General features: G+C 42.9%; 2 protein-coding genes across 4 annotated transcripts in view; both read left to right on the top strand.

Moving 5' to 3' along the window:
* LOC144602214 (oxysterols receptor LXR-alpha-like) overlaps positions 1-21,225 on the top strand; it is a 442,571-nt gene that overhangs the window by 337,408 nt on the left and 83,938 nt on the right. The gene's annotated exons all lie outside the window — the stretch shown is intronic.
* LOC144602210 (zinc transporter ZIP13-like) overlaps positions 1-21,225 on the top strand; it is a 38,481-nt gene that overhangs the window by 14,356 nt on the left and 2,900 nt on the right. For all 3 annotated transcript variants that reach the window (XM_078415014.1, XM_078415013.1, XM_078415015.1), the window contains exons 5-9: positions 12,098-12,292; positions 12,373-12,462; positions 17,536-17,586; positions 18,466-18,598; positions 20,557-20,656. In XM_078415014.1, the coding sequence (XP_078271140.1) occupies positions 12,098-12,292; positions 12,373-12,462; positions 17,536-17,586; positions 18,466-18,598; positions 20,557-20,656 (569 nt within the window). The remainder of the gene's footprint in view (positions 1-12,097; positions 12,293-12,372; positions 12,463-17,535; positions 17,587-18,465; positions 18,599-20,556; positions 20,657-21,225) is intronic.

Below are 21,225 nucleotides of genomic sequence, written 5' to 3'. Positions count from 1 at the left end.
TGACCTGGACCACTCTGAACTATTTTACAGCAAATTAACCTAATATGATCCATATCCATGCTATCATCATGGACTGCACCTAATCAGTCCTTCTAAGTTACATGTTGTCTCTAGCATTTGACATGGTGTTGCAGGACACCGCTTACAAACTTTAGTGATGCAGAAAATACAAAAGTAAGTTTGACACTAGAAATTCCTGGAGACATTGCTCATTGATGACCCTGGCAGCAAATAAATCACTCGGGGCGTCCCAGCAAGAAGGTAAAGAGCAAAGTGTGTCACTTGCATCTGTTTAAGTTGCTGCTTCATTTTGGGGATTTTAGTCAGGCATTCCCTTAAAATGTAAAAATCCTCAATATTTTTTTGGTAAACTGTTTGCTGCCAGGGTGAGAGGGAGCTGCTATTTAAAAATCAAGTTTAAAAATGTGTTCCACTTAGGATTCTTAGAAATAATAATTTTCAGATGCTGGGTTAAAAATAAAATGCTGAAAACCCTCAGCAAGTTAATCAGTATCTGTGGAAAGAGAAACAAACATTTTTGGATGAAGACCCTTTTTGAGACCTGCCGAGTGTTTTCTGCATTTTCTGTTCGATGTTGTCAGAATGGACAAATACTATGAGCCTTCTCTATTGGGGGAATGGAGTTTTACACTCATGCAGGAGTAATATGACTTCTATCTAAGGCAGCATGGCACTTCAAAGGGAACCCCAACTGATGCTATGATCTGTAGATGAGACTGCAGATGCTGAAATCTGAGTAAGAAACAAACTGCTGAAGGAACTCAGCGGGTTGGGTAGCATCATTGAGGGAAATGGTTGGTTGGTGTTTCAGATGCAGACCCTTCACCTGGACTGAAAGAATAGAGGGGGGGGGGGGGGGTAGTGGGCAAGATATGTCAAGCGATCGCGAAGGTTTGATGTATAGGTAGGGGAGGGAAGCGTGGGGATATCGACAGAGGGTGAGGTGATAAGTGGAGACAAAGGAATGCAGATTCTTGAATCTGATATGAAAGGAAGGGTGGAACTTAAAAAGGGAGGGATGGTGGGCAGATGGGAATGGTGGAGAAAGGGGAAATAGTAGCATAAGTGTGTGGATAATGGGCAGAAGGTAAGGGGTATGAAATGGGAAGATGAAGCCTGGAGATGTTGGAAAGAAGGGTGTGTGCGTGAGGATCTGCGTCGATCAGAAGCAAAAAGAAACGGACAGGGAGAGCGGGTTAGGTTGAATTGGAGAAATCGGTGTTCATGCTATTGGTTTGCAGACTACCAGTGGAATATGAGCGGTTCTTCCAGTTTGTGTTTGGCTTACGCTGACAGTGGATGAGGCAGAAGACAGATGGGTTGGTGTGAGAATTGGAAGAATTAAAATGGCTTGCAACGGGAGCTCCAAATGGCTATTGCATACAGAGCGCAAGTGCTCAGCAAAGTGATTGCCTAGTCTGTGTTTGGTCTCACTGATATACTGGAGGTCATATCAAGACCATTAAATGAATAGATGAGGTTGGTGGAACTGAATGTGAATCTCTATCTCGCCTGGAAAGGGGTGATTCAGGTCCATGGGTGGAGGAGTAGGGACAGGTGTTACACTTTTTATGGGGGAAAGTGAATGTGGAGGAAGAGGGATGGGTGAACCAGGGAGTCAAGGAGAGAGTGGTCCCTGCAGAAAGCAGAAATGTGAGGAAAACGTGCCTCCTGGTGGGAAAATGTGTGAAGATCAACACACATGGAAAGAGCTTGAAGAACAATCTCAAGCACAATCTAAAGTGTGATGGAGAAAGATGAGTGGATGAAAAATAACCAACTCAGGAAAGGTGGATTCAGCCCAGAGGGAAATTATCCAGAATGGTCGTGTGATAGGAGCAGAATTAGGCCATTTGGCTCATCAAGTCTACCCCGCCATTCAATCATGGCTGATCTATCTCTCCCTCCTAATCCCATTCTCCTGCCTTCTCCCCATAACCCCTGACACCCTGAGAATGGCTGGAAAAGGTCTGTGCCGGGGTGAGTAATGCTGCATAATTTGTTATGTTTGGCTCAGTTATTCTGTGACTAATCGGTGTATGGTAATCCAAGCAACTAATGAAGTCGTTAGTGCTGTCCAGATGCCCCATATAATGGATAAATACAAAACCCAGGACAAGTTGTAGCTTCGGCTACCTGCATCACCTCAAGAAGCTCACAATTTACTTTCTTGTTGGCACCAAACTCAATTTTCAAGGTCTTCATGTTATGTTTATACTGTACAAAGCATTATAGACAATAGACAATAGGTGCAGGAGGAGGCCATTCAGCCCTTCGAGCCAGCACCGCCATTCAATGCGATCATGGCTGATCACTCTCAATCAGTACCCCGTTCCTGCCTTCTCCCCATACCCCCTCACTCCGCTATCCTTAAGAGCTCTATCCAGCTCTCTCTTGAAAGCATCCAACGAACTGGCCTCCACTGCCTTCTGAGGCAGAGAATTCCACACCTTCACCACTCTCTGACTGAAAAAGTTCTTCCTCATCTCCGTTCTAAATGGCCTACCCCTTATTCTTAAACTGTGGCCCCTTGTTCTGGACTCCCCCAACATTGGGAACATGTTTTCTGCCTCTAATGTGTCCAATCCCCTAATTATCTTATATGTTTCAATAAGATCCCCCCTCATCCTTCTAAATTCCAGTGTATACAAGCCTAATTGCTCCAGCCTTTCAACATACGACAGTCCCGCCATTCCGGGAATTAACCTAGTGAACCTACGCTGCACGCCCTCAATAGCAAGAATATCCTTCCTCAAATTTGGAGACCAAAACTGCACACAGTACTCCAGGTGCGGTCTCACCAGGGCCCGGTACAACTGTAGAAGGACCTCTTTGCTCCTATACTCAACTCTTCTTGTTATGAAGGCCAACATTCCATTGGCTTTCTTCACTGCCTGCTGTACCTGCATGCTTCCTTTCAGTGACTGATGCACTAGGACACCCAGATCTCGTTGAACATCCCCTCTTCCTAACTTGACACCATTCAGATAATAATCTGCCTTTCTATTCTTACTTTCAAAGTGAATAACCTCACTTATCTACATTAAACTGCATCTGCCATGTATCCGCCCACTCACACAACCTGTCCAAGTCACCCTGCAGCCTTATTGCATCTTCCTCACAATTCACACTACCCCCCAGCTTAGTATCATCTGCAAATTTGCTAATGGTACTTTTAATCCCTTCATCTAAGTCATTAATGTATATCGTAAATAGCTGGGGTCCCAGCACCGAACCTTGCGGTACCCCACTGGTCACTGCCTGCCATTCCGAAAGGGACCTATTTATCCCCACTCTTTGCTTTCTGTCTGTCAACCAATTTTCTATCCATGTCAGTACCCTACCCCCAATACCATGTGCTCTAATTTTGCCCACTAATCTCCTATGTGGGACCTTGTCGAAGGCTTTCTGAAAGTCGAGGTACACCACATCCACTGACTGACTCTCCCCTGTCAATTTTCCTAGTTACATCCTCAAAAAAATTCCAGTAGATTTGTCAAGCATGATTTCCCCTTCGTAAATCCATGCTGACTCGGAATGATCCTGTTACTGCTATCCAAATGCTCAGCAATTTCGTCTTTTATAATTGACTCCAGCATCTTCCTCACCACTGATGTCAGACTAACTGGTCTATAATTACCCGTTTTCTCTCTCTCTCCTGTCTTAAAAAGTGGGATAACATTTGCTATCCTCCAATCCACAGGAACTGATCCTGAATCTATAGAACATTGAAAAACGATCTCCAATGCTTCCACTATTTCTAGAGCCACCTCCTTAAATACCCTGGGATGCAGACCATCAGGCCCTGGGGATTTATCAGCCTTCAGTCCCATCAGTCTACCCAAAACCATTTCCTGCCTAATGTGGATTTCCTTCAGTTCCTCCATCACCCTAGGTTCTCCGGCCCCTAGAACATTTGGGAGATTGTGTGTATCTTCCTCAGTGAAGACAGATCCAAAGTAACGGTTTAACTTGTCTGCCATTTCTTTGTTCCCCATAATAAATTCCCCTGCTTCTGTCTTCAAGGGACCCACATTTGCCTTGACTATTTTTTTCCTCTTCACGTACCTAAAAAAACTTTTGCTATCCTCCTTTATATTATTGGCTAGTTTACCCTTGTACCTCATCTTTTCTCCCCGTATTGCCTTTTTAGTTAACTTTTGTTGCTCTTTAAAAGAGTCCCAATCCTCTGTCTTCCCACTCTTCTTTGCTATGTTATACTTCCTCTCCTTAATTTTTATGCTGTCCTTGACTTCCCTTGTCAGCCACAGGTGTCTCTTACTCCCCTTAGTCTTTCTGCCTCTTTGGGATAAATTGATCCTGCAACCTCTGCATTATTCCCAGGAATACCTGCCATTGCTGTTCTACCGTCTTCCCTGCTAGGGCCTCCTTCCAGTCAATTTTGGCCAGCTCCTGCCTCATGCCTCTGTAATCCCCTTTGCTATACTGTAATACTGACACTTCCGATTTTCCCTTCTGCCTTTCCATTTGCAGAGTAAAACTTATCATGTTGTGATCACTGCCTCCTAATGGCTCTTTTACCTCTAGTCCCCTTATCAGATCAGGATCATTACACAACACTAAATCCAGAATTGCCTTCTCCCTGGTAGGCTCCAGTACAAGCTGTTCTAAGAATCCATCTCAAAGGCACTCTACAAACTCTCTTTCCTGGGGTCCATTTCCAACCTGATTTTCCCAGTCTACCTGCATGTTGAAATCTCCCATAACCACCGTAGCATTCTGGAAAGTAGAAGGGATGTCATGGTTGTTAGTATCGCTAGCTGATGTTTATAAAGGTAATGAATGTCACCATTTGCTTGCTCCCAGGGTTGATCTAGGCATTAATGACATCAGGTCTGCATTGTAAGACTCAGTCTTTGCTTTACATCACTTTGCTATTGATTTTGGCCTCCTTGTTATATTTTGTAACCGTTAAAAGCTGAAGACAATAACTTGTGACTTAAGGTTATTAAGCAGTGACGTTCCATTAATCCATTCCCTCCACCCTCCAAGTGCTAGCTACAGGCAACATATTGGTAAACCTTATCAGTATTATCCTTGCTTGAAATCTACACATACTTCTTGGAGAAATCAAATGGGAACACTGTATTTGGTCACAGTAGTGCCTGCAGGTTCTTGGTTTATGTTTTTGGCATTAAAATATCCTGTACTCAGCTGGGTGAAACATTTCTGGGGAGTGGGATGGATGAGTGGCTGTGTGGAGGAGGGGAGTTTGGGACTTCCCTAACAAGTAAGGTGTCAAATGTATTGGCAAGTGATCTTGCGTGCTTACATACTTGTCATTCTTTGCAAATGTGCCCATCTGTGCTAGTTGCCCATTCATTGATAAGTATTCAAGGCACACTTTCAAGAAACAAACATTCTGATCGAAATTCAAATTCTATGTGATAATTGGACAGATATATCCAGAACTCTTCTGCATTTGTCCAAAAGAATTGTGGTAGTTTAGGTACATCATCATGGTAGTTTTGACTTTTCTATTTCAATAGTCCAGCTCAGTAATCACTCTTTTAATTAGATTCTTGCATCAGATTAATTAAGACTGAGAAAGCATTGAATCTTCAGAAACCCAATTTCATAAATAACAGCTTTTATTGCCGACGACTGGCAGCTGTTTTTTCAAGTTGGAATATTATTCCAATTCAGCAAGCTTTTAAATATGATGGTAGACTATCTGCATTGTCTCGAGTAATTTAAAAAAAAATCATATTGCTATGTTAACAGGTTTATTTGTACTCATTCCACTTCATGCACACCAGTTCTATAGCCAATTCTGTCAGTACACTGAACCCACACTGATCAATACTTCTTGTCTTTCGTCTCAGCATTCAGTTCCTGCTCATTGTCACGATTCTTAACTTTTGATAGACGGCTGGCCAATAACAGATAAACTTTGCGATCTTCTTTTACTTTCTGACTGAACTGTCAGCACAATAAATGTATCCATTTAGGCCTGCAAATAGCAACTTGTTGATTCTGAGATTCACAAGACGGACTTATCTGGCTGTGCGGCAGACTGCGAGTGCGGACGGGGCCTCCAGACTATGGAACGTCTCCTGAGCTGTGACATGCTGCATGACACATGCACTGTAAAGGACCTTGCAGAGGCCAATGACGTGGCCTTGCCCTTTAGTAGGATGATAACCGATCCGCTATCTCAAAACCAAAAGCTCACTTTCCCAATACTCAGCTCACTTTCCCTCAGCCGTGGCAGTGCTTGCACGCCATCACATTCTACTAGGCGTAATCAAGTGGCAGCTCAAGTAACAGTGAGGCATCACTCCAGTACGAGCTCAATGTTTTGACAGGGGGAACATTAATGTGCCTTCTCGGCCCCCGATGGCACGGGAATCCCAGTCACCAAGGCCGACGTCAGAGGATCCTTCAGGAGGGTGAATCCTCGGAAAGCGTCTGATGGTGGACCTGGTTGTATTCTCAAAACCTGCACGAACCAACTGACTGGAGCTTTTGTGGACTTCTTCAACCTTTCTTTACAGAGGTCTGAGGTTTCCAACTGCTTTAAAAGGGGATCAAGAATACAGGTGCCTAAGAAGGGTTCGGTGACATGCTTCAATGATTGCTGATAGTGGCATTAACGTCCGTGCTGATGAAGTGCTTTGAGAAGTTGATTATGGTACATATCAACTACCTTAGCAAGAACCTGGACCCACTTGCCTACAATTTGCCTACTGCAACAAAAGATCAACTGGAGGGAGGGTGTGATAGCAATTTATAGAAAATTATGTTAGAATATAGGAGAGAGATTGATTATCTGATTAAATGGTGCCAGAACAACAGCCTTGCTCTCAGTGTCAGTAAGACCAAGGAGTTGATTGTTGACTTTAGAAGAGGAAGGCTGATCTTCCATCTTCGTCTTCATTGATCTATCTTCATTGACGGGTCAGTGATGGAGTGAATCAACAACTTCAAGATCCTGGGCATGCATATCTCTGAAGATCTGGCCTGGACCCAGCACATTGAAGCAATCATAAAGAATCCCCATCAAAGCCTCTACTTCCTGATTTAATTGAGGAGATTCGGTAAGTCGCCAAATACTCTTCTGAACGTCAACAGGTGTATGGTAGAGAGCACAGTGACTAGTTGCATCACGGTCTGATTTGGCAACTGAAAAAGGCAACCAGCTTCACCATGGACCCACAGCACCGCAGCCATGCTCTTATTTCATTACTGCCATTGGGAAGAAAGTATAAGAGCCTGAAAACTATGACCTCAAAGTTCAGGAACAACATCATCCCAAAAACATTAGGCTATTGAAAACTCCAAACACCAACAAAACTACAAACTGTCTTGGTTGCACTAGGAACTTTGGACTTTTGTTTTGCATTATATATTTTTATTTGTTGATTTTAAAAATATATATGTTATCTATTGAGTGCTATGTTTGCAGACTCGTTTTGGTTCATATGGCAATTAAACACTCTTGACTCACTCAATGATTTCCGTGTCTACGAATCTGTCTCCTCAAATATTTAGCAACTAGGCATTCCCAGACTTCTATAGTAAAGAATTTCACGGATTCATCATTATCTGGATGAAGAATGTTCTCTTCATCTGTGCCCTAAATAGAGTCATAAAGCTGTACAGCACGGAAACACGCCCTTCACCCCACCTTGTCCATGCGGACTATGTTGGCATACAGGACTAGGCCCATTTGGCCCATAGCCCTCTAAACTTTTCCTATCCATAAATTTCTTGTCATATCCTGAGACTATAATCTTTGGCTCTAGTCCCAATTTTTTTCTCAATCCTGGGATCTGCTTCAACTTCAAATATTGATACAAATGTTATTTAAAGCTGTAATGGCATGACCACCTTCTGTGGCAAAGTATTCATGTTCCACCATTCCCTCTCCAAACTCTTCCTTTGCAATGGTTCCTTCCTGCATCATCCATACATGTACACCACAAAACCTACTGGCAGGAAGTGTCAGGAGTGATGATAATGTGTCATTGCAGCTCAAAGGGAGGCCATTCAGCTGACTGATTCCATACTGGTTTTATGTGAGACCAAGTCCTGTTGCCCTTTCCCATATCCCAGTAATTTTGTTGCTTTGGGATATTTATCCAACTCCCTTTTAGAATGCTGCAGTTGAATCTGCCTCAACTTTGCCTGGCAGTACATACATACTTAGTCAAAGTAAACCTAATTTTTTAAACTCTAACATCTCTGGTTTGCATGATTTTAAATTACTCCATCAGATCTCCTTGCAACTTCCTCAAATTCAAGGAGAACAAACTAACTTCTTCTGTCTATGCATATGCCTTGTGTTGCTCGCCCCCTGGTATAATTGGGATAAAACTCTATGCAGGCTCTAAAGTCTTTGTCTTTCCTAAAGATTCTTATGACAGAACGAGTGTTTTATATAAAGTTCACCATGGCTGCCTTGCTCTTATACTCTATTTATTAAACTATAATTTATATGGATTTTAACCACTTTCTCAACATGCTCTAGCACTTTCAACAAACTATACAAATATATCTATGACCGTAAAGAAAGGATATAGGTGGAGACAGGAAGACAGTGGGAGAACTGGGAAGGGGGAGGGGAAGAGGGACAGAGGAACTAAAGTTGGAGAAGTCAAAGTTCATACCGCTGGGCTGTAGCGAGACCAAACGCAGTCTCGGCAATCATTTCGCTCAACACCTTCGCTCAGTCCGCCTTAACCAACCTGATCTCCCGGTGGCTGAGCACTTCAACTCCCCCTCCCACCCCCAGTCTGACCTTTCTGTCATGGGCCTCCTCTAGTGCCATAGTGAGGCCCATCGGAAATTGGGGGAACAGCATGTATTTGGCTTGGGCAGCCTACAGCCCAGCGGTTTGAACATTGACCTCTGACTTTAGATAGTTCCTCTGTCCCTCTTTTCCCCTCCCCCTTCCCAGTTCTCCCACTGTCTTCCTGTCTCCACCTATATCCTTTCTTTGTCCTGCCCCCCTGACATCAGTCTGAAGAAGGGTCTCAACCCGAAACATCACCCATTCCCTCTCTCCTAGATGCTGCCTGACCTGCTGAGTTACTCCAGCATTTTGTAATACCTTATTTTGTGGGATGATGCTCTCAGATGTGAGACAGGCGCAAGCAGCTGTTAAAAGTCCAGTAATAGCATATACTAAATTAATTATTTTACACTTAATATTCATGAGGCAGATTTTCTGCAGATAACAAAAAATGCAATCCCACCAAGGCCACTGGCAATGACCCTCCGCTCAACTTGTAAGGCATTTGAGCTTGCAAGTTTTGGCCTGTCAAAACAAGATTGTAATTTCAGGAGAGCTCTTGGGATTTCCTTTCAGAATTGAGGGGGGGGGACATAGAATCACAGTTTTCAATGAAGTGTTGTATTTCTGAGATGGAGCGCCATGGAGTCCTACGGCACATGAATGGGCCTTTTGTCCCACCATATCCATACCAATCATCAATTTCATAACTTTCCTAATCCCATTTACCAGTAAATGAACTGTAACCTCCCATTCCTTGAAAGTGGCGTCACAGGTATATAGGATGGTCAAGAATGATTTTGGTACATTGGCCTTCATCAGTCAGTATTGAGTATAGAATTTGGGAGGTCATGTTACAGTTGTACAAGACATTAGTGAGGTCACATTTGGAGTATTGTGTTCAGCTTTGGTCACCCTATTATAGGAAAGATGTTGTTAAGATGGAAAAGGTGCAGAAAAGATTTACGAGGATGTTGCTAGAACTCGAGGGCCTGACCTATTGGGAGAGGTTGAGCAGGCTATGACTTTATTTCTTGGAGTGCAGGAGGACAAGGGGTGATCTTATAGAAGTGTACAAGATCATGTGAGGAATAAATAGGGTAAATGCATAGTTTTTTTTACCAAGTGTAGGAGCCATTTTGCAGTTATTAGTTATTTTTGCTTATTAATATTACTACCTTGTATTCTGCTGTAGTTTGGACACTATAGAGTTAATGCAATGCTTACGTAGGGGCTGGGCGGAGCCAGAGTACAGGCAGTTGGGTACGTGCGGGCATAGTGGATGAGCTGGGAGGTGCTGGGAGGGTCAGCTAGAAGCTCCGCCAAAAGATTTATCAGCCATGATGTAATCGCCTGTAAGTTTTATTAACTAGAAGATTAATACAAACTGTGTCGAAGTTATATCTGACAATTCGTAACGATCGCATAGACTGTGGTAAGATATGGAATTTTACCTAGCAATTAATAACCAGTCGATGACAAGAGATATGCCAATATGTTTATTGCACCTTCAAATAAAGAAGACTAACTATTAAACGTCTGGGAGGATCTCTGTTATTAGTTGTTCGAGTTATTACGCTTATCGCTGATCCTCTATGCAAGTGGCAGCTTGGGAGCTAATTGAGATAGACGAGAAACTGGCCGCTACACCAAGAGTAGGGGAATCGTGAAACATAGGTTTAAGGTGAGGGGGGAAAAAATTTAATAGGAACCTGAAGGGGCAACCTTTTTACACAAAGGGTGGTAGGTGTTTCGAACCAGCTGCCAGAGGAAGTAGCAGAGGCAGATACTATCTCAACATTTAAGAAACATTTAGAATGGATAAGATTGGTTCAGAGGGATATGGGCCAAACACGGGCAGGTGAGATTAGTATAGATGGGGCATTTTAGTTGACGTGGGCAAGATGGATCAAAGGGCATGTTCTATGACTATGCCTTGGGAATTCAAGTGTTTGCCCGGATACTTAAATGTCCTCAAAGACTCTGCCTCTCCCATACATTAGGCACTGCATTACAGATTCCATCCATTTTTGGGGTGCGAAACCACTTCCCCCTGAGGGAAAAGCTTTTTATTATCTCCCTGAATTGTTTGCCTCATAATTTTATATGCATCTATCCAGTCTCCTTCACATAAGGAATATAAAATCAGTCTACCCTGTCCTTTCTCATATTAGGCTCTCCATCATAAGCAACATCCAAGTGAATTTCCTCTGCATTATACACTTTGAAAGAGAGGATACTTGCCAGTGACTCTGCTCTTTTCAATGCTCTTTCTATTTCCTCCTTGTGAGTGTATGTAGCCTTTTTGGATTGTCTGTCTTTCTGGACCAACAGAGGTCATGTGATAATGAAACAACAATAAACCCCAGGCCTGCTAATGATGCTCCTCCTGTGTCTCCAAAGCACCATGAAGTGCCATAAACTTAAATAAAACAAATATAAAATGTAAACTATATGTGAATAGAATGACCGACTGACCCATGCCAGCTCCCATCGTCTCCCCGGCAGTTTAGAGCACTGGCTTCCGACGCCACTCCTGACTCGCTAAGTGCACCAGCGAGTCCTTCTTCACCCACTGCTCATGTTGCAGTCCCTGGGGACAATGCTTTCTTCAGTTCTCCACCCCCCTCCCACCCCCTACTCTTTCTCCACCTTCACCCTCTTCCCCCAGACTCGCTAACATACTCCACCTTGGAAGCTACAGCAGGCGAGAGGGGAGGGAGCCCCATGGTTAGCAAGTACATTCTGTCGGAGGGCACGCTGAAGAAAGTGTCATCCCCAGCAGTGTTACAACATGAGCCACAACAACAGCTGCATGAACCAGTGAAGAAGGGCTTGCTGGTGCAGACCAGCAGCATCGGCGCCTAGTGTGAAAGTGAAATGACACAAAGTGCTAGAGTACCTTGGTCGACTAAATTAGTCTGAGGAAGGGTCTTGATGTCACCTATCCGTGTTCTCCAGAGATCCTGACCCTCTGATTTTATCCTTTAACTGAAGTATTCTTTGGTTGTCATGAATCCTAGCATTCAAGCAAGAGCTAGATAGAGCTCTTAAGGATAGCGGAGTCAGGGGGTATGGGGAGAAGGCAGGAACGGGGTACTGATTGAGAATGATCAGCCATGATCACATTGAATGGTGGTACTGGCTCGAAGGGCCGAATGGCCTACACCTGCACCTATTGTCTATCTGATGACATTTTAAATATTTCAATAACTGGAAAATGCATAGGAATGTCCTGAGCCCATAAGTGTATTTTTAAAAAGAAGTGTAATCAGTTCCTTCCAATTCATTCTATTAGGCATTTTCTTCTTCTTCCAGATATCACAGACCCAAAAGACAATGCAGAATGGCTGTTGCTATTTGGATAATGGGGTCAAATGCCTTCCAAATGGAAAAGTAATTTCTTCTGCCAATACTCATTGCATAGATTCGTATTTTCAACTCGGCAATGGCTCCTGCCATGATTCTACACGACAGCTAAAGGCATTTACTCCGCCTGTCCAAGCGATAAAGGTAAGAGAGCCAGGTATGTCTGTTGGATTAATTTCTTTTCTTGAATACTGTGTGACTGCATTTCCATTTTTGTTGCATAGATCAGTGGATACTTAAACCTCATTGCCAATGGTATCGATAACTTCACACATGGCCTGGCAGTAGCTGGCAGCTTTCTTGTTAGCAGGAAGGTTAGTAGAAGAGAATAAACTAATTTTCAAAGGTTTTGCAGCAATTTAAGATCTTAGTTTCTGCCTGTGCATTTACTTCTAGCCACAATTCTGGATGCAAATCAATCAATTCAGAGCACATCATGGAATTTAAAGAGTTACTGAACTTGTCATTGGTCCAAAGTACATAATGCCCTTTTAGTTAATTATTACATTTGGTCTGGCCAATAAATATGCAAACTAAACTCCAAAAATGTTCTTTCAGAAATACATCAAAATATCTTCAGATTCATTTTGGGAGAAATGTTGGCAGGAGACATAAATGCATTCAGTCAAACAATTACACGCTACATCAGCCTGTCACACAGTCTGTAGGCTAGCAATAAGTTACAGTATAAAATAATGTCAAATGATGCCTGCAGTGCATTTAGAAAGTATTCAGACCCCTTCACTTTTTCCACATTTTGCCACGTTACAGCCTTATTTTATAATTGATTAAATTCCTTTTTGTTTATCATCAATCTACACAATACCCCATAATAAAAAAGCAAAGACATGTGGCTAGAAATTTTTGCAAAGTAATTAAAAAGAAATAACTGAAATATCACATTTACATAAGTATTCAGACCCTTTGCTATGACACTCAAAATTGAGCTGATGTTCATCCTGTTTCCATTGATTATCCTTGAGATGTTTCTACAACTTGATTGGAGTCCACCAGTGGTAAATTCAATTGATTGGACATGATTTGGAAAGGCACACACCTGTCCATATAAGGTCCCACAGTTGACAGTGCATGTCAGAGCAAAAACCAAGCCATGAAGACGAAGAAATTGTCTGTAGACCTCCGAGACAGGATTGTGTCGAGACACCGATCTGGGGAAGGGTATAAAACAATTTTTGCAGCATTGCAGGTCCCGAAGAGCACAGTGGCCTCTGTCATTCTTAAATGGAAGAACTTTGGAACCACAGGACTCTTCATAGAGCTGATCACCTGGCCATACTGAGCAATCGGGGGAGAAGGGCCTTGGTCAGGGAGGTGACCAAGAACCCGATGGTCACTCTGACAGAGCTCCAAAGTTCCTCTGTAAAGATGGGAGAACCTTCCAGAAGGACAACTGTATCTGCAGCACTCCACCGATCAGGCCTTTATGGTAGAGTGGCCAGACGGAAGCCGCTCCTCAGTAAAAGGCACATGACAGCCCACTTGAAGTTTGGCAAAAGGCACCTAAAGGACTCTCAGACCATGAGAAACAAGATTCTCTTGTCTGATGAAACCAAGATTGAATTCTTTGGCATGAATGCCAAGCGGCACCGCTCATCACCTGGCCAATACCATACCTGCGGTGAAGCATGGTGGTGGCAGCATCATGCTGTGGGGATGTTTTTCAGCGGCAGGAACTGGGAGACTAGTCTGGATCGAGGGAAAGATGAACAGAGCAAAGTACAGAGAGATCCTTGATGAAAACCTGCTCCAGAGCATTCAGGATGGGGCGGAGGTTCACCATCCAACAGGACAACAATCCCAAGCACACAGCCAAGACAACGCAGGAGTGGCTTCATGGCAAGTCTGTGACTATCCTTGGGTGGCCCAGCCAGAGCCCGGACTTGAACCCGATCGAACATTCCTGGAGGGACCTGAAAATAGCTGTGCATCGACGCTCCCCATCCAACCTGACAGAGCTTGAGAGGATCTGCAGAGAAGAATGGCAGAAATTACCCAAATACAGGTGTGCCAAGCTTGTAGCGTCATATCCAAGAAGACTTGAGGCTGTAATTGCTGCCAAAGGTGCATTTACAAAGTACTGAGTAAAGGTTCTGAATAGTTATGTAAATGTGACATTTCAGTTATTTCTTTTTAATTTGCAAAAATTTCTAAACATCTGTTTTTGCTTTTTTACTATGGGGTATTGTGTGTAGATTGATGATAAAAAAAAAGTATTTAATCCATTTTTAAATAACCTTTAACGTAGCAAAATGTGAAGGAGTCTGAATACTTTCTGAATGCACTGTAGAACTTTGAGACATCTCTGAGCCTCATTACCAATGGGATTGGTCAGATTTCGAGCATTGAAAGAATCCTCAATAGTCCACAGTCTCTGCCATGTATGAATATACTATTCAGTGTGTATTCATGTATGAATATACTATTCAATATACTATACTATGAATATACTATTCATACATTAATCTAATTCTCACCAATTCCACCCCACACCCGCACCCAGATTCTACCACTCTCCTACACCAAAGTAAGCAATTAACCAGCCAAGGTGGGATGTCGGAGGAACCCAGTAGAAACCAACACAGTTATGTAAAAAATTGTGCAAACTTGCATAGATAGCCTAAGGAGTCGGGATTGAACCTTGTCTCTGGTGCAGTAAAACAGTAGCTCTACTATGTGGATATGCATCACTGTGTTGATAGACACATTGCTGGAGTAACTCAGCGGGTCAGGCAGCATCGTTGGAGAAAAAGGATGGGTGACATTTCGGGTCGGAACCCTTCTTCAGACTCAGAGATGCTGCCTGACCTGCTGAGTTATTCCAGTGCTTTGTGTCTATCTTCAGTATAAACCAGCATCTACAGTTCCTTCCTACACATCACTGTGTTGATTCTTGTTTGCCCATTGATGACGGTTATTTTATCTTTTTTGATAAGTTTTTTTGTCATTGCTTTTTGCTGGTTGAATTTGCGGTAATGCGATTCCCAGTAGGATGTGATAGATTTTGCAGTGGGTTTTACCCGACTATCCCAGACATCTCTCTCCTTTCCTGATCTCTCTATCTCAATAACAGGCTATCGACTGACATCTACCACAAGCCACGTCTTCCCATCCCCACCCTTTTCTATGTTCCACAGAGACCACTCCCTCTGAATGTCCTTGGTTCGCTCATCCTTCCCACCGAAACCAACCCCTCCCCAGGTACTTTCTCCTCCTGATGCAGGGGATGCTACATCTGTCCCTACACCTACTCCCTCACATCCGTCCAGAGACACCAGCAGTCCTTCCAGATGAGGGACAGGTTTATGTGCACCTCCTCTAACTTCATCTACTGCATCTGATATTCTCCTTTATGCGACCGAGACCAAACAGATGTGGCATCCATCTCTCCGATCACGTGCTCAGTCTGATAAGGCCTCCGGTTGCTAACCATTTTAACTCCACTTCCCATTCCCATACTGATCTTTCTGTTCTGGGCCTCATCCATGGCCAAAGTGAGGCCACATACAAACTAGAGGAACAGCACCTCGCACTCCGCTTGGATAGCTTACAACCCAATTGTACAAAAATGGAATTCTCCAAGTTTAGGTAACTAACCAACTCCCCACCTTCTCCCCCCCCCCCCCCCCCCCCCTTCCCTGTGCCCTACCAACTCCCCACCTTCTCCCCCCCCCCCTCTTCCCTGTGCCCTACCTGGACTCTCCTTCCCGTGGTTTCACTATTTACAACTCATCAATCCTTATCTCACACCTTTTGCATTTTCATCTCTGGCCTTTGCCCAAGCATCTGCCTATCATAACTCCCCCCTCACATGTATCCACCTATCCCCTGTCAAATGTTTTGTCCATTCTCTCTTCCACTTTCTCTCCCCACCTCTGCCTCCTCACTACAATCGGTCTGAAGAAGATTCCCGGCCCAAAATGTCACCTATCCATGGTTTCCAGAGATGCTGCCTAGCCTACTAAGTTACTCCTGAGCATTGTGGTTTTTTTTGTTAACCATCATGTACAGTTCCTTGTTTGTATATTTACATGAGTAGCTGTTAGTTGCATGAAACTAGGTTTTGACAAAATGTCCATTTGTCACTGAAATTGAAAGCTTACTTTGGGATGGGAGAAATATATGGGAGAAAATGCAAAAGTTATCACTAGACATTTACTTAGTGCACATTATATTCTGGCTCCATTTCAAAATGTGCATTCCATCTGCAGACAAATTGTTGCATCTGTGGGAAGGATCCGGGGAATGGATTAGTTTGGATTGTTCAATAATTCCATCATTTCCATCCATTTCTCTATTTCACGCAATCCCTAGAGTATGATAAGAGCAGAAATAGCGCAGCTTTCTTGGAATCTGCTTGGACCAGTTTGGCTGATAAGTTGTTTTCCAATCTTTCCCGATATTGGCACAACAATCCTCCTCTCCCGATTACTTTGGTAATAAAACCAATGAAAGGATGGCCTGGTGGCACAGCAATTAGTGCCTCGTGGCTGCAGGGACCATGTCTATAGGTTAATTGGCCACTGTAACTACCTCTTAGTATTGGCTACTGTAAACTATTTCTTAGTAATGGCAGAAGGAGTCATAAGAATTGATGGACGTGTATAAGAGAGAAAAAGTTGCAGGAATAAGTTGCAGGCGGCACGGTAGCGCAGCGGTAGAGTTGCTGCTTTACAGCGAATGCAGCGCCGGAGACTCAGGTTCGATCCTGACTACGGGTGCTGCACTGTAAGGAGTTTGTACGTTCTCCCCGTGACCTGCGTGGGTTTTCTCCGAGATCTTCGGTTTCCTCCCACACTCCAAAGACGTACAGGTATGTAGGTTAATTGGCTGGGTAAATGTAAAAATTGTCCCTAGTGATGTAGGATAGTGTTAATGTACGGGGATCACTGGGCGGCACGGACTTGGAGGGCCGAAAAGGCCTGTTTCCGGCTGTATATATATGATATGATATGATGATAATACAGGGAAATAAGGAGAGGGGCAATGGGACTAATGGGATTGCTGGGGGACCTGATGAGCTAAATGATGGCAACCGGTGTCGTTACAAGAGTGGCATGTGCTATGTTAATGACTTATGCCCTGCTTTTTGTGGTTGATTTAAAGGTGGAACTAATTTCATCAAATTTTATTGTTAAAATACAAATTCAAACTTGGAAGTTTTTGAATAATGGCAGGGACAAGGAATTGAAAAGCTGTAATCCAAATGGCTTTATTTTATTGTTTCTTTCAGTGAGATCTGCACTAAGTTTGTCACACATGATACCAGATGTTGCTATGGTTATTGTGTCATCTGAAATTAGTTGCTTTGGTTACAGCTGTCCATTAAGCCAGTTCAACTGTCGATGTAAACTTGTTTTCTCTGACAGGTTGGGCTCACTACTACCTTGGCTATTCTCCTTCATGAAGTCCCACACGAGGTGAGTGAACTCATTTTAATATGAATAATTGTTTTTTTAAATTCTATGTAATATTTCCTAAATCCAGTGCACAGTCACCACCACTCCCCCACCCCATTCCAACAAGAATATTACATTGAAGAGAGAGATAACTGGGATGACACTCGTCCTCATGGCACTCTCGGTAACCCTTAATTTTCAGTTGGTGTGAGGAGCTTTGGCTAATCCATTCAATGCCATCTGAAAATGGGAGATGCTAGTTGTTACACTAACATTTCAGACTGGGATTGTGGTAAACTATGATCAATGAAGTAGTTACACTAAACTAGTTGTTTACTGTTTTACTGTAAAGGTACAGAAGTGTGAAAACACACACCACCAGATTCAGGGACAGTTTCTTCCTAGCTGTTATCAGGCAACTGAATCATCCTACCATAACCAGAGAGCAGTACTGACCTACTTTCTACCTCTTTGATGTCCCTCAGACTATACTTGACCGGACTTTGCTGGCTTTACCTTGCACTAAACGTTATTCCCTTATCATGTATCTATACACTGTAAATGGATTGATTGTAATCATGTATTGTCTTTCTGCTGACTGGTTAGCACGCAACAAAAAGCTTTTCACTGTACCTCTGTACACTTGACAATAATCTGAGCTGAACAGCTGTAACATAATTCAGTCACCCACATTCTAGAAGTAAACTCTAACACCTGTGTAGTAACTGATTAGAACTTTTCCAATACAAACTTGATGCAGCCAGCATTGCATGCACCCTATCAATTTGTTCAGAGACAAAATCCCCAGGGGGAAGGTTTAGACTCTGAAGTTTGGGCTCCCTGCTGTAAGAAATTCATCTTTGTGCACTTGACCTACTCACAACAATGTTTAATCCATAGGTTGGAGACTTTGCCATCCTGCTCAGGGCAGGATTCGATCGATGGAGTGCAGCTAAAATGCAGCTCACAACTGCATTTGGAGGGGTGTTGGGGGCCTGTTTTGCCCTATGCGCAGAGTCTCCAGAAGGAACAGGTACAATTTAATTCATTTTATATTAATGAAGGATTTGATTGTGGGTTTGGAGGATAACAGGCAATTAATCAAGTGACAGTGAAATTTCATCTGGACTCAGGAAGTCTTCTACCTCATGTTGAAAAGCAGTCTAAGCACAATGTAATCAAGCCACAAGAATGTTTTTAATTTTTTTCTGTATGATAATTTATGACTACTGTGTCTAAACATTTCCCCAGACTGGGATTGTGGTAAACTATGATCAATGAAGTAGTCACAAAATGCTGGAGTAACTCAGCGCGACAGGCAGCATCTCCGGAGAGAAGGAATGGGTGACGTTTCGGGTCGAGACCCAGTTCGAGTCTGAAGAAGGGTCTCGACCCGAAACGTCACGCATTCCTTCTCTGCAGAGATGCTGCCTGTCCCACTGAGTTACTCCAGCATTTTGTGTCTATCTTTGATTTAAACTAGCATCTGCAGTTCTTTCCTGCACATCAATGAAGCAGTCATCTCTTTAGTCAAATGGGACGTGGGTCAGAAGTTGAGAGGTTTGGATTAAGAGGGAAAAGTTATACATTGATAACATATCAGTGATGGAATTAGCTTCTTGTACCGTGGGGGGCAGGTGTGTGGATGTGAATTTATCTTAAGAAACCTTTTGTTAAAATTGCAATCTTACAATTTACTCAATTTCAAGTTTTTGCAAGTGGCCCACCAACTTCAATTTTAATTCACTTTTCTCCCTTGCTGACCCTGATTATGTGATGTATGGCTTTGCAAACCTCCTGTCAATGCTTGTTTCCCAAACCCATTTTCTCATCGTCTTCCTCAATACCCTTATGTATATAGTTAACATGTGATGAATAACAAATGTGCAAAGCTGTTTTCCTGATTAGTCATGACTAAAGATTATAGTATGGTCCTTACAAAGTCATTTTATGCATTGTCGATGTTGGGAGATGGTTCCGATGAAGATTGTTCAGATGAAGACCTTTCATCTAGTGGTACAGATTATAAATTCATCTCTTTTACTGCTGAATCAATTTTTCATGCAAGGTTATACAAAGCATCGGAGGTGAAGAATGTGATCTTGTGCAAGATCTCTTAATGTAATTGAGCTGCAGCACCTGATGGCAGGACACTAACTTCTTAACATAGCAAAACAGCTGAGATCTAGAGAAAGAAAAGTAGTCATCCAGACCTGACACAGATTTTTCCGTTATCATCATTGAAGGTTGTTGTTCGTTATGCTAAATGTCAGTTGTTAAATATTTTTAAATTATTTCTGTAGTTGTCACTATAGATACGTCATACTCTCATATTGTTTAGATTCTCATTGACTGCAGCTTTTGAAACACAGACTTAAATTTTCCAAACCGCCTTTGTCTTTCTTCCATGCCCCCTTTCTTAGTGTGTGCCCCTCAATGCAATAACCCCCTACCACCACCATAGCCCAAAATCTCTTAACTCTTCCCCACGTTTCTCTCTAGTGCACTTTCTCTCTGGTATGCGTGCTACCTGTCTCTTTGCTTTCCCCTATCCTCAAAACTAGCTTTCTGTTTGTTCTCCCAATATCAATAATTATATGTTAACTGTAATTACTGAGAGCTTAGGGATAAGGGAGATGTTCTCAATTATCTTAGGTGTGCAGCGGTAGAGTTGCTGCCTTGCAGCGTTGGAGACCCGGGTTGGATCCCGACTATGGGTGCTGTCTGTACGAAAATTGTACGTTCTCCCCGTGCCCTATGTGGGTTTTCTCCAAGATCTTCGGTTTCCTCCCACACTCAAAAGACAGGTTTGTAGGTTAATTGGCTTGGTAAATGTAAACATTGTACCTCGTGGGTGCAGGATAGCGGGAATCACTGGTCGGCGTGGACCCGGTGGGCCAAAGGGCCTGTTTCCGCGCTGTCTCTAAACTAAACTAAATCTTGATGGGCCCCCTCTGTCATTCTAACTTATCAATTTCTTCAATTATACAGGGAGCAGTGTAGCCTGGATTCTACCATTCACATCAGGAGGATTTCTGTACATTGCTCTGGTTACTGTGGTACCTGATCTCCTTCAGGAGACGGATGTGCGGTAAGTAATTATTGCTACAATAGGCTTCAGAATGGTGTAAGTATCATTCTGCCAAATTTGGGTGGACCAAAAGTATATTCATTCTGCTGACGGAAATTAACAGAATCACAAAGAGTCCTTATTAAAGCAGCTATAATTGTATGCTATTGCATAATGTTATTTCAATTTTATTCATGGAGAAAAAAGCAGGGATTTTATCAGAACTGTATGTAATGTTAATCAGGCTATACCTTGATTACTGAGTACATCTCTGGTCACTAAATGTTTTGAAAGACGTGTTTGCACTGGATCAAAAGGGTGCAGAGGAGATTTATGAAGGCATTGCCAGGACAGGAATATTGTAGTTAAAGAAAAATGGACAAGCAGTGGTTATTTTTTATGGAGTATGAGGGGAGCTTAACTGAGGTATTCAAATAGAGGGTCCCCAAAAAGCAAACAGGAAAGATCTATTTCCCTTTGGAGTGGAATTAAAGACCAGGTAGAATAGATATAAAGTAAAAGTAATAGAAGGGAGATTAGCAGTTATATCTCAACGAGCATCACTGGAGCACATTATCTGCTCTTTGCTA

This window comes from Rhinoraja longicauda, chromosome 18 (genome assembly GCF_053455715.1).
Source record: "Rhinoraja longicauda isolate Sanriku21f chromosome 18, sRhiLon1.1, whole genome shotgun sequence".
Taxonomy (NCBI): domain Eukaryota; kingdom Metazoa; phylum Chordata; class Chondrichthyes; order Rajiformes; family Arhynchobatidae; genus Rhinoraja; species Rhinoraja longicauda.
Note: the sequence above shows the minus strand (reverse complement) of the source record. Positions and strands in the feature narration are given on the sequence as shown.